The sequence below is a fragment of the Tachysurus vachellii genome, chromosome 1 (assembly GCF_030014155.1).
Source record: "Tachysurus vachellii isolate PV-2020 chromosome 1, HZAU_Pvac_v1, whole genome shotgun sequence".
Taxonomy (NCBI): Eukaryota; Metazoa; Chordata; class Actinopteri; order Siluriformes; family Bagridae; genus Tachysurus; species Tachysurus vachellii.
This window is the reverse complement of record NC_083460.1, coordinates 17,841,070-17,855,501: the sequence shown is the minus strand read 5'-3', so window position 1 is coordinate 17,855,501 and position 14,432 is coordinate 17,841,070. Positions and strand designations below refer to the sequence as shown.

The window sequence follows — 14,432 nt, the reverse complement described above, 5'->3', positions numbered from 1 at the left end:
TCGGTGCCTTGCTCAAGGGCACCTCAGTTGTGGTATTGCTGGCCCGAGACTCGAATCCACAACATTAGGGTTAGGAGTCAAACTCTCTAACCATTAGGCCACGACTTCCCCCATAAGGCCCTTATATACTGTACTGTGTATGTGATTCTAGTGGTACAGTCCATTCTGTAGTAGAGAACAGTCTCATAAGACTTGGCAAATTTTGTAAATTCCAAATTCACAAAAATACGCAGAAGTATGAATTGTGCAGATAGCATTTATTTCATATAAAAGCGTATCAAAATCTTACAAAAAAAAAAAAAAACGATAATAGCATCATTAATATTAACTAGACATAAATGCCTAATGCTACATATTAAAGTACTATCTTAAGGCAAAATACTGGCTTTCCCAAAGGCACTGAAGTGTGTAGCTCACATGTATGTGAATATAGATGTAATATAATATTTACATACCCAAGTATACACAACTAACCATGCGGGGAAATAAACCCTTGTATAACTGACCTTAAATGTTATTTCATGGAAACTGAACCTACCGCACTGGTAGGAAGGTCTTGAATATGTAGTACAAGCAAAGATGTGTTTAATTACAATGGGGAAAAATTTGTCAGAATTATGCAAATATCAAAGATTGTGGCAATTAACGACACGTTGATGTCTTGGCCTGTTGAATGTACCTGAACAGACGAAACTTTAAATGTGATTTTATGAATATTGATATAATATCCAAACAAATTCGCATAATTGAAAAAGTTTTAAATCGCTGTGACTTTATACGAATATTTGGGAAAACGTGCCAAAGTCCGTACCACAAAAAATGAACGTACATTCGACATACAAACAAACGAAGAATTTGGTGTTTCAATCCTCGATATTATCAGTGACACAATTTTTAAAAGGATTTCATTTTAACAAAAAAAATGACAAACACACTCTGGGTTCAGGGGGATGTTGAACAAATGAATGCGAAAGGCGAAATAGAAGAACACACACATAAAAAAATAAAAAACAGCTGTTGGAAATGATTAGTGCAATGATTTCATATATACACAATGACAATAACAAAGAAATAATACTGTGCTTGAGTCGAGCTCCTGCTGAACCAAGGCAGTGCCTGGACTGGGGTTTATTTTATGTCCTAACCACGTATTACCTAGTGCCCTATTTACACTGCTATAAAAGACCTCCATGTTTTCCGCTGTCACAGAAACCATAAAACTGGTCTCTGTTCATCCCAGTACCTTTTGAGTAAAGTGTGTATTTATCTCATCGTTATGTTATTACCAGGTAGGTAGACAGGTAAAGTGACAGAATTTCTTCTAACGGTGTCCAAAACTGTACAAAGGATTTGGTTTTGTTGAACTTTTTTGTTTGCAAATCTATATACAGATCTTAACAAGCATACGTTTTGCAAAAAAACAATGACAAATTTCTTCATCTTAGGTTAAATTAGCCATTTGCTTTCTCCTAAAAATTTGACAATACGATTATTTAAACTTTCTGTATTTTATGTCTATGTCAGCTTTCAAGACAGAAGTGCTTCAAGTTGGCCATGTGACTCTTTGGAAAGGTTAGAACGAAGAGATCTGAAGACGAACGCTGTAAGAAATAATATAAAAAAAAATGGAATCTTAAATGGACTCTGTCTTAAAGTAAAGAGAAAGCAGGTTTAACTGTGATTGGTTCCCTTCTACAGTTTGGCAGTGATCTGCTGGTGAAGCTGCTCTCGTGTCATTGACATTTCCACGTTATTAATAAATGGTTCGAGAGCTAGTATCTCCTGAGGACCTCCTAATGCTAGATTCACATGTGGTACTTTAGCACGGTGTTATGCTAGCTTATAAAATTCGACTTTCTTCTCCGAAGATGAGTCGCTGCCACCGTTTAGCTTTTTAAATGGCTTTTACTTTCAGCAGGTAGATGTTTGTGTGTGTCAGCAGTCTTGATGATGTGGATTTGTCTACAAATGGAGCTGGTGCTAGTTCAAATGTTCCACCTTGAGACCTGGATAATACAACCATTAATTGCTATTTGGTTTGTGTGAATTATACAAATACAAATATGAAACATGAGGCCAAGCTGAGCCTCATGGAAGCTAACATTCCCTTTGACAATGATGGAAGATCTTCCAACATGTATTTAGGTGACATGGTGGTGCACAGGGAGCTTTACCACATTCGTACCACTGTGGGTTTCCTCCAGTGTCTCTGGTTTCTTCCCACCTCCCAAAATGACTACAATAAATTTCCCCAATGATTCTAGGAAAGATTCTGGATCTACTTTTACTGATCAGTATAATGGAATAAAATCAAAGATGAATTAATGGAAAATTAAAAAAAAAAAAATCCCTTTTTCACACCAGAAGTACAGCTGAGTAGAAAGGATGTGCAAACTCAAAAAAAGAAAAGGAAAAAAACTAATTTACAGTCCAATCTTCCTCCACATCTGATGAGTTCAGAGAAACGCCGGCTGTGGATCGCATAAGAAAAGCGTTATGGAATGTGAAGGTGTGCTAACGTGTGCTTCCACAATCAGAAGAGGTGGAAATGGTGGACAAAGGGACAAAGGACAAATCTCTAATTGGATCCTTCTCCAGAGTAACTGATCAGGCAGTACAGTGCCTCTATATATCTACTGTCTCTCATTCAGTGTAAGTGTCACTACCACATTAGCCCTTTGCCCCCCAGGCCCTCTCTATCCTCAGATCTGTTCATCTCAAAGGATGGCACAGGAGTCGAGCGAGCTGACGGCTGGAGTAATAAAGTCGGCGTTGAGCCTGTGAGGTTCAGGCTTTCTACCGATTCGCCACTGAACAGACGCTGGCTCTCGTGTTGAGGGCAGATGACGTAGCGACCTGGTTGGTGAATCTCTGCTGTCGCCACTGATTCCGTGCCCTTCAACGGCCCCAGAGAGCACATCCCAACAGCTATGTTGGGCTCCCGTCCCCCGACAGCCCCCAGCTCTCCTGATGACTCTTCCATGTTGACGTAGAGGATCTCGTCAGGGTCCTGCGGGTCAGGAAGCTCATCCAGAGCTTTCTCAAGCTGGCAGCACAAGACCTCAAAGCTCGGCCGGTCCTTCGGGCTGAGCAACCAGCAGGAGAACATCAAAGAGTATCTGGAGGTAAGACATTACCAGATCACATAAATATGTGAACATATTCAATTCAATTCAAGTTTATTTGTATAGCGCTTTTTACAATGGACATTGTCTCAAAGCAGCTTTACAGAACATAAACATAGAACAGAAGATAAACATAAGGAGTAATATAAAGAATTAATATAGTAAAAATTCAAAATATATATAGTTCACAGTATGTATGTATGTATGTATGTATGTATATGTATTTATCCCCAATGTTATCCCCATATCTACAAATATGTGCCTCTTATTAGAACATCTGCTGGAAAAACTCCCTTACATGCTGTCCAGACAGTCCGGAGGCTGTTTCAGGCGGTTGCCTTGTCTCAGGTAGTCGTAAATCTCACTGTTTTCCACGCCGGGGTACGGAGTCTGACCACGTGTAGCGATTTCCCACATTGTCACACCAAAGGACCACTAATTAAATATACAAACAATTTATTATATTAGATTATAAAATATATTTTTTTATTATATCTGTAATATATCTGTATTTATGCCACACACACCTGGACACACACACACGGACACACACAGATACACACACAGACACACACGGACACACACAGATACACACACACACACACACACACACACACACACACACACTGGCTTACCACATCACTCTTGGTGGTGTAAACTCTGTCCGCCAGGCTTTCAATCGCAATCCACTTGACAGGCATTTTGGAGATGCGGCCCTGCCTGTAGTAATCACCATTATAAATCTTCTTCGAGAGCCCAAAGTCAGCAACACACACGTTCATGTTCTCGTTCAGCATGCAGTTACGTGCTGCCAGGTCTCTGTGGATGAAGTTCTTGCTGCTCAGGTACTCCATTCCTCGTGCGATATCTGTCATAAACTTCACCAGCATCTTAGACGGTAGATACTGCAAAAATAAAGAAGAAGAAGAAAAAGAGGGAGAAGATGAAAAATTTCTGTAACTATAAAAACATGCCATGAAATGAAACACTGTGGATGTGCGCTGTATGCTTTTACTGGACACTTGGGGGCAGTAGAATACATTCTCCATAATTTTAGACACAGAACAGATATATTATATTATATTATAATTAATAATATATAATTATTGAACATGTTCCAAAAAACATTTACATTGACATGATATATGATATGATATGATGACATTATGACCTCTCCCTCTCTCTCTCTCTCTCTCTCTCTACCTCAACAAGGTATCAACAAGGTCATTGATTTTAAACAATTAATTGAGTTTCATTCATTATGTAATTGACATGATTAAGGAAGAAAGTGTTCAAGTAAAATTCATTTATTTCTATAAAATCTTTTAACAATAAATATGATCCTGGTCTCTGTTTTGAGCCCTAATGAGGAAGGCAGTAAACCTTTTAATAATTATAGCTTTCACAACTGTGTACTGGGTTTTTTTTTGCTAATGGTGTAATGCTATTTATACCGTTTGCTTATGAAAGCAGCCCCTTGTTCTCCCTTTTACAGCCTTATTTCTCTTCTCACAGTGTGTGTGTGTATGTGTGTTAGTCTGTGTGTTATTGTGTGTGTGTTAGTATGTTTGTGTGTGTGTGTGTGTGTGTTAGTGTGTGTGTGTCTGTGTGTTTGTGTGTGTGTTAGTGTGTGCTTGTGTGTGTGTGCTCATGCGTGTGTTTGTGTGTTAGTGTGCGTTTGTGTGTTTATGTGTGTGTGTGTGTGTGTGTGTGTGTTTGGGTGCGTTTGTGTGTGTTTGTGTGTGTGTGATCAGCAGAGCTGACACTCACTACAGGTGAGTCTCCAAGTCTTGAGTAAAGCAGGTAGCTGTGCAGGTCACCGTGTTTCATGTAGGGCAAAATCACCACAGGAGACGGAAAACCTTCACTCTCTACCGTCTGCAAACAGACACCTGCAAGAGAGAGAGAGAGAGAGAGAGAGAGAGAGAGAGAGAGAGAGAGAGAGAGAGAGAGAGAGATAGTTGAAAAGTCCACTTTATCATGGTAACATCAACATTTATTTATTTAATTTAATTTACTTGAATTTAGTAGGCACAGGCTCCCCGTGACCCGAGGTAGTTCGGATAAGCGGTAGAAGATGAATGAAAGAATGAATGAATGAATTTAGTTTATCATTCATTATTGATCCATTCACTTGTGTGCAGGGTTTGCTTTTCTTTACCTAGGAGCCTCATGACATTCTGATGATCAAACTCCTTCATACAGGCCGCTTCTCTCAGAAAGTCCTCCATCTCAGTGCGGGTACAAATAGCAACTAAAAAAAAAGAAGGAATAGAGTGAAATAGAAAGAATAAAGTGTGACACGACTCCATAATGCAACTCCACAGTAATGAGGGTTTGATTTATTTAGTTAAACTCCAGGACTCACTCTTCATTGTCTTGACCGCTACTTTAAGAACCGAGTCCTCTTGAGTCAGCAGACCCTCCATAACGGAGCCAAACTCACCTGCACACACACACACACACACACACATTATATTACATGATATAAGTATAACTAAGTCTGTATTTCCACTGTTGTGATGTGAAGTCACGCTCACCTTCTCCGAGTGTTTTTCCCAGTGTTAGTTTGTGTCTGTCCACCATTACGTCTTGTAGCTTCTGTTTGAGTTCATCACTGATGCCCAGCGAGTTCACTGCACAGTGAACACACACACACACAGACACACACAGATGAGTGGCAGTGTACAGATTGGAGCTCATCTTGTTTTTATTCCAGAGAAGAGACGAGGTTTGATGATCTAGCAGAGTTCAGACTAACAAACTGCTCACTGTACTACAATATGAAGCTCATGAAAATAGAAACTCAATGCTTTGTCGTATTTCTGTTTGTTCCTCTCGGAGATGCTCCAAGAACCACAAAATGGAATCCTGACTAATTTTATATCAAAACAATTAATTATTTTACTCCAATTAAGAATGTTCATAAGTTTTTCCAGTAATTCCCACTGCTGCCTTTTTACTCTTCTGGGTCATGGACTTGAGGTTAAGACCAGAGAACTGTAATGTCCCAGTTGGATGTTTTTTAAATCCTAGATAGAAATCATGTCCAAAAATGTGCAATGCACAAAATTGCAAAACGTCCTTGAAGATTTGGAGCCAGGACGTTTATTTCATCATGTGAAATCTACAGTCACAGCGAGAAGCTTTCAACATCTTTAGATTTTACCAGCAGAGATGATACACAATCATATCAGATTTACTCATTATTTAAAAACAAATAAATAAATAATTCAGTCCCAAAGCCTGAAGACGACTTTATGCATTTACTGTGTGAAGATCAGAAATCAGTCAGAAACACATGATTAAATAAAACCCAAAAAGTCTGTTCTCTCTCTAAACATTCCCACAAGAGAGAAAGGCAGAAGGGAAGGAACTGCCAGGGAATACAGTCAGAATGTGATTGTCACACACACACACACACACACACACACACAGACACGAGAAAAAGAAAACATGTGCTTCGTCTTACACATAAGCCTTATTTCATTTCTCCCTGTGTTTTTTCTTTATTAAAAGCATTACACTTCACTCAAACATCATCTTCACTCAAAAACAAGTGAGGTCATAAAGCATGAATACGTCCCTCAGCTCTGGCCAAAGTGATTAGTTTAACTGCAAAAATCCTTTCCTATTAGAAGACTAGATGAAGTTTATTAAAGCTCTTTTGCTATATTAAAGCTTTACATTGTCTTGTTCTTTTTATTACTTTGCTAATTTTCAACACATTTCTAGAATGAGCTGAAAACTTAATAACTGTATAATCTCATAGAACAGAAAAACAGAAAACAGCAGATAAATCAAACAGGAATCTAGACACACACACACACACACACACACACACACACACACACGTTTGTAAATCAAACATGTCAGAAAATCCTGGGTATGAAATATAGACGGAATAAAAAGCAATGATGTCACCAGCCTGCAGCCTGCTTATCTGATTTCTGACACATCCGTCCACACCTACAGCGTTCCGTGGGCATGTGGTAGCCTAGTGTTTAAGGTGTTGGGCTACCAATCGGAAGGCTGTGAGTTCAATCCTAGATCCACCAAGCTGCCATTGTTGGGCCAATGAGTAAGGCCCTTAACCCTCAATTGCTCAGTAGTATAAAAATGAGAAGTTGCTCTGGATATAAGGGTGTCTGCTAAATGCTGGAAATGTAAATGCATTCCTTCCATTTGTTCCTCCTTTTATTCCACAGCAGCGAACACACCACCACACGCCACAGGATTTATTCAATTATAGCTACTTCATTTTCCTTCTCTTGAGATTAATAAGAGAAGATTATTAAGTTTGTGAAGAGTTTCTATCCTTCTCTAATACAATAGAAACATCTTTTCATCCTTGCTTGTAAACATTCTTTAGATCTGTTGATGTGGAAACATCTGGCAGGGAAAAGTCCTTGTGTTAAAACATGAGCATATAAAACATAAAACATGAACACTTTCTGACCAATCAGAATCCAGATGTGCTGTCAGGGATCGATTGATCGATCGATCTATCTATCTATCATCTATCTATCTATCTAAACTATTCTCAGCAGTAACTTTACGCATTAACTAGCAGAGAAATTTGGAGTGAAAAGAGCTCATAACCCATAATTTATCTTGTCCTATCTTCCTGAAGCACATCTGGCGTGTACGTGTATGCAGCGTTTTCCTGCAGCTGTGAGCTCACCATTAACCCTGCAGCATGCACACAAGTATGTGTTCACTGACGTGTTCCTACATGATGAGCGCGAGCGCATGTTTGTTCTCGTGTTGAACGTACACTTGTCTGTGAGTGTGAGCAGGTGGCTAAACCGCTAAACAACTCAAGAGAATATAGACTAATTGCGTCCTCTCTTCGTTTACGTTCCTTTTCTGAGTTTCTGCTCGAACTGTTGTGTTGTCAGCATTTGTGTTTTTTTTCTCAGCCACTTTGTCACAAAGGCAAGTCGAGACTCAGCAGTGAGTCTTATAAAAGAAGCTCTGTCTCAAATAGAGCATGGATTTGCACTATGAAATGGGATGCCGTGCGTGCGTGTGTGTGTGTGTCCATTCTTGTGACGATCCAGGTGTGTATTCATGCTAAGTGTACTTTTCCACACAGAAGAACGGGTTTAGATCTAATGAGTGTTTGTTTCTAAACCAACACCTCTGTTAATGAGCAGTCTGTAATGTTTGGCTAATTGAGATTGATCAATCACACACACACACACACACACACACACACACACACACACACACACACACACACACACACACACACACACACACATATATATATGCTGTGTTCATAGATCCCACAAAAGTGTAAAAAGTGAACTTATGTCATTTCTTTACATCCTTGGACTCACACCTAACTGATGAGCGACTGTATAAAGTATTTTACTGCTCTTATTGCACAAGAAATACATATCCTGTAGGATCGCTTCTGTTTGGGTTCTACTTGGGAATTTAATATGCTATATATAAGATTCCAAAAAGCTGCAATTTTCAACTGTATTTTTTTCTGTTTGAAGCTGTGAAAAATTGCTCCATGAATTATTATTATTATTAAAAATGATAACTAATACAACTCATACAGAATTGAATGTTTCAATAGATAGATAGATAGATAGATAGATAGATAGATAGATAGATAGATAGATAGATAGATAGATAGATAGATAGATAGATAGATAGATAGATAGGAGACATTAGTAAGATTTTCTCCTTTTACTGAAATTCTACTAGGATTAGGATTTAAGTGTTAATACCAAAAACATCCCGAATATAAAAAAACCCTTGCCACATTTTTACTACTACTACTACAGGTACTGCTACATTTATTACTATTGTTATTACTACATTAACTATTACTCTACCAGCACCTCTCGACTAGTCCCACCATCTCTCAGGGTAAGTGGTGGGGATACAGCGAGACTCTTCTCTGTTCTGCACTGAGGTGGTGGAATGAACTTTCCCTGATGTACAAACAGCAGAGTCACACAACAGGTGAAGACCTTCATCATCCTGAAACATTTTCCCTGTTTGTTTTTATGTGTATATTTAAAAAAAATCCCCCTGATCAGAGTTTTAGGTTGATTGTATTGATATTACTACAACTACTAAAACTACAGCTATTATTACTATTGTTACTAATAATACTTTCTAATTGTAATAAACTTACAGACTCTAATCAGACTCTAATAGAAGGAGGTAAAAGTAGTTTTGAACTTAACATAAACCCCAAATCACCGAACACCGAAACGAGAGCATCTTTAAGGCAATCTGTCTAAGTGCTTGAGGCTGTTGACATTTTCCAGAAACATTCCGACATTCCACGTTCCCATTTTTCAAACATACCACAAGGCAGAAACTATACACCTTAAGTACAGGGGTCAAGACTCTGACACCGCTGCAGTGCACGCTGATGAGTTTCCCAGGTTCAGTTTCCGGCAGGTTCGGACATGAAGGTAATCTCACAATCTTGTGTGTTTAAGCAAAACATTGACGGTAGTAAAGTCAGAATACAACAATAACAGATGCTGACATACTGAACAAGCTGCAGTTAGAGGTCGCAGTTGTCATTTCGTTGTGTTTTGGTTACACAAACTGGTCTGTTATTGAGTGTTCGATTCAGATTAAAGTGTAAAATGGATTAAGACTCACATGTGGCTTCGTTGGTGCGGCGGCTGTAGGTACGACGAGCTCGATAGCGAACCACCAGCTCTCCGCTCTCCATCATGGGCTCAAACGCTTCACTGTTCATATGATTTAAACACAGAAGTGTGTCGTTAGTTTGTTCCTTTCAATCGTAATCTTTTACATGAAAATATTACAATAGAAATGTTATACTGGTCAAAAAAAAAATGTAAAATGTAAAATATACACAGATTTACTCCAGACGTCCCTGGACACATTTTCTGTCCAAAATACAGTGTGTTTGTTTCAGCTTTCACTAAAAATCTTTTGGCAAATTTAAACAACAGTGTCACTCAGATTTGGTTTAATATGGCGGTTAAGATAATTACTGCATTCATAAATATGAACAAAATATAAATTTCAGTATTTACAAACCTGTAACTAACGTTAACAAAGGAGAAAAAAGTAGAGTTAAAAAAAGATAATAAACAAAGAAATGAAGAACATAAAGCTAACTTATTTAACGCATTATTAACACAACTAACACATTTTCTTACACAGTTTCTTAATTCAAGCCTCTAGGACTCACCTTCAGTATGTGTGAAGTAACAGAAAGCTGTGTGTGACGTGGATATTAATAGAGATCTGTGTTAACCTTAAATATGGCCTTTTTTATGTGTAACAGTTTGCGTAGCTTTAATTGTTTCATCTAAAGAGGTTTTCAGAGGAATGGATGAATAGAAGATCTAGAGCTAAACTACCAAACTACAAACTAAACCACTTCACTGATCATATTCAATTAAAGATTACCGGCATCATCGTTACTCACCCGAAACGTGTTTCCTTCCGCCTCAGCTTTGCCATGTAGACGGCCATGAGCACCGCCAGACCTATAGCTACGGCCACAGCCATCACCACATACCACCAGTGCCATGACATCGCTGGAAGAGAGGAGTGACCTGAGAGAAAGCAGACCTGTATCTCATTTCCTTTGATTAAATTATTATTCCATTTTTCTATTTTTTATCAGATCCTTACTGTCTTTGAGGTGAATTGCAAAAGCAAAACCTAAGAAATCTGAGAGAAAACTGATCAGTCCTTCAGCTTCCTCGTGTTCCTCTACTGACCCATACGACCCTCTGTTTAATCTACTGGTGACTTTTAGAGAAGCAGGATGAAACTTAACCCTGGGGTTTATTACATTTACAATGTACAGTGTGAATTTGAGCGAGCTGAGATTGTATTCTATGACCCATATCCCAGCTCACGGTTCTCACTCTCTCATTCATTTTCTACCGCTTATCCGAACTATCTCAGGCGTCATCGGGCATCAAGGTAGGATACACCCTGGACGGAGTGCCAACCCATTGCAAGGCACACACACACTCTCATTCACTCACGCAATTTTCCAGAGATGCCAATCAACCTACCATGCATGTCTTTGGCCCCCCAGCTCATGGTTCTGATTCACTAATTAATGTTTTATTCTTACTTTCAAATTCTATCTGATCTGATTCTAAATTTCAGCTTCAAGTCACTACATCCAGGAAGGCCAGCGATACAGAACCGATGGCCAACGTTACAGCCGGATCTCATTCCGTACCTCATCTTTATAATATTTGTCAAAGTCAGGAGTGTTTTATTGCACATATTTTTACTGTTAGTTTCAGATGTGAAGATTTCAGGAGCAGTAACATGTCACACAATATGCTGGAGCCGCCCTAGACTTTTCCGTGAACCGTCACCCTATTGACAAACTGAAAACCATTTAGATGAAGACTTGCAGCACTGTGTGTGTGTGTATGTGTGTGTGTGTGTAATTTGTCACACATGACCTCAGTACATGTTTTTCTACAGGGCGTGTACCATCTATTTAATATATTTAGCTCATACACTTCCTCCTTTCTTACTCTCTCTCCTCACCTCTGTGCCCCTCCCACCTTTTCTTTCTGCCCCCACCCCGCAACTACACACACACACACACACCTCCCCTCCCTCCTCTCTCTCAGTCTCTATTGTCCATTTCATTCATCTCACTGACAGTGTTCCACTAAGCTAACAGAGATGTATCATGGTGCTAAATATTTATGACTTGCCCTCCTTCCTCCTTCTATACCCCTCCTCTTCCCTTCTTCCTTTGCATTTTTGTCCCATTCTTATTTGCCTCACACTTCCTCATTTACACTTTCCACATCACATAGAAAAACAGAGAAACCAGCAAGAAAGGGGAAGAAATTACATAATGAGGGAAAAAAATACCATGAGAATGAAAGTACCTGAGATGTGTGTGTGTGTGTGTGTGTGTGTGTGTGTGTGTGTGTGTGTCCACTCACTTGATGGCTTTGGATCTGTAAGCAAGAAAGAAAATAATTATTAAGCTTGATTTTATTTATTCATTTCAGTTTAATTTTAGCTCCTCTCTCATTCTCTCACTCTGTGTCTCTCACCTGTAGGAACAAGGGACAAAGTCTGGACCGGGGTCCATGGTCCATATCCTGCCCTAGTGTAGGCTCGCACCCTGAAGGTGATGTTTGATAAGGGGACCGACGTGTTGACTGTCAGCTCGGTTACCATTCCAATGTCCAGCACAACCTGGAGGAAGAGAGAGAGAGAGAGAGAGAGAGAGAGAGAGAGAGAGAGAGAGAGAGAGAGAGAGAGAGAGAGAGAGAGGGCAGAACTTCAAGAAATCAGTATTATATGGATTTAATAGAAATTTATTTATTTATTTATTTATTTATTTATTATATTGTAATCCATCATTATATTTATTTCACTAATATATTTTATATAGTTGAATTAATTTATTAAAACTATAATAATAATTCTAATGTTTAAAATAGAAAAGTTATATAATATAAAATGATGAAAGCCTTTGGACATGGAATATGGAGCATGTTTCTCCACATGGCTTCCATTATTTTAAATATTTACCTCCATTCTTTTAAGAAAGAAGTAAAAAGCCCTTAGGGTGCGATCATTGTGATCAACAACAACCACAATCCCTGAGGTGTTTTGTTCCTCTTATACCACAACAATTTGCCAACGATGATCATTTTTAAAACGAAACAATAATTGTAGTACTTTTAACTCATGCAGTGTGTTAACCTGTTGTGTATTCGGTGTTCTGTACTCGATCATGTAGCCCTGAAGCTCTCCGTTTATCTTTCCGTCAGGTTCGGCCCATCTGATCAGTACCTCTGTCCCGTTCATCATAGCAGTGATGTTTACTGGTGCACTGTCTGGAACTGAAAACACACACACACACACACACACCCAGACACAGTATGCACATTAATCACATAACCATAACTCATACACAGAAATAACTTTAATATACTTTTCATACATTAATGGACTTCGATAAAATTAACACTGTATTACATTCCTAAATAAAATAAATATAAGATAAATGTACATATAAAAACACGTGGTATCATTTTGACATAATATCTTCCGATATTTTATGTTCTTATTTGGACTTCATCTTATTATTCCAGCACTAATCAGAAAATGAGGAATTCAGCCAAAGCTACAAAACACATCCAGTCCTCCAGGGTTTCACACTCTGTAATCAGAATTAAAAAAATAATCATGCAAACTCCATGATATTCATTTAATATTAATCACTCCATGGTATTAATAATTGATTGTGTGCAAATTTGGGCCACGACGCACCATGTGACGTCGTCATAACACACATTCAGCCTAAGAACACTTTGATGTCTTGTGTCTTCACCGGTAGGAGATTAAAAGAAGAAATCTGTGCTTGCTATCTTGGATCACAAGAAACTCTGGAGAGACTTAAACCAGATCGATGATGAGTCTCCAGGATGATATTTTGCTCAGGAAATGGCCCATGTACAGGGTGCTGACTTCAGAGAGTCATATGAACAGGACCCTGGTCCTGTCTGTTGCTGCTCTGCACACAGTATTGAGTTATTTTATATAACTATAAATAACAGGGTGTATCAAAGCAGGGAAAACACACAAATGTCAAAGGTCCCGGGATGAGAATCATCGCTTTTTATGGCTTTTCCTTTAAAAATGTTCTTGCTGACTGAAATAAGTATAAACAATAACGAATAAAGTCATTATCGTTATCTAGAAAAGCCATTATTTAGATGTCGATATGTAAAGACGTCCAGATGGAACGGATTTGTCTCGGTTGCAGTCTGTTATTTTAATATCTATCGAGTAACTACTGAGTATTTTTTTTTTCATGGTTTTGTCACCCACAAGATGTGTTTTTCAGCTGTTTGTGTGTTTGTCCCAGCTGTGAGGACGCGGTGAGAGAGAATTTAGAGAATGTAGTTTACTGGAGAGAAGAAATCAGCGGTGAAAAGAAAAAAAATATAACCGAGGGCATTAGGTGGATAGAGGGACACACACACAAACACACACACACAAGGCCCTGTCTCTGTGTCTGCCCCCAGAACCCCAACCACTCCCCTTCTCTCTTTACCTCCTTTTTATTTTCCCCTTTGTACCCTGTCCCTTTTCTCTCCCACTCCCTCTGTCTCCGCTCCAGAGCACAAGGAAAAATGCTGCGAGAGAAAAAAACTTGAGTAGCAGGCTAGAACTAGCAAAGTGTGTGTGTGTGTGTGTGTGTGTGTGTGTGTGTGTGTGTGTGTGTGTGTATGAGAGCGAGAGAGAGTGAGAGAGAAGAAGTGAGTGTATCCATAATCTTGTTCT

General features: G+C 38.9%; 1 protein-coding gene across 1 annotated transcript in view; it reads right to left on the bottom strand.

Annotated features, from left to right (window-relative positions):
* Positions 1-238: 238 nt before the first annotated feature.
* Positions 239-14,432, bottom strand: part of LOC132849356 (tyrosine-protein kinase receptor UFO) — a 31,063-nt gene continuing 16,869 nt past the window's right edge. The window contains exons 8-19 of the mRNA XM_060875546.1: positions 12,846-12,985; positions 12,188-12,332; positions 12,074-12,088; positions 10,570-10,699; positions 9,768-9,859; positions 5,666-5,761; positions 5,494-5,571; positions 5,287-5,379; positions 4,896-5,017; positions 3,761-4,030; positions 3,424-3,560; positions 239-3,119 (exon numbers count right to left, since the gene is read on the bottom strand). Of these exons, the coding sequence (XP_060731529.1) occupies positions 2,663-3,119; positions 3,424-3,560; positions 3,761-4,030; positions 4,896-5,017; positions 5,287-5,379; positions 5,494-5,571; positions 5,666-5,761; positions 9,768-9,859; positions 10,570-10,699; positions 12,074-12,088; positions 12,188-12,332; positions 12,846-12,985 (1,775 nt within the window). The 3' untranslated portion in view covers positions 239-2,662. The remainder of the gene's footprint in view (positions 3,120-3,423; positions 3,561-3,760; positions 4,031-4,895; positions 5,018-5,286; positions 5,380-5,493; positions 5,572-5,665; positions 5,762-9,767; positions 9,860-10,569; positions 10,700-12,073; positions 12,089-12,187; positions 12,333-12,845; positions 12,986-14,432) is intronic.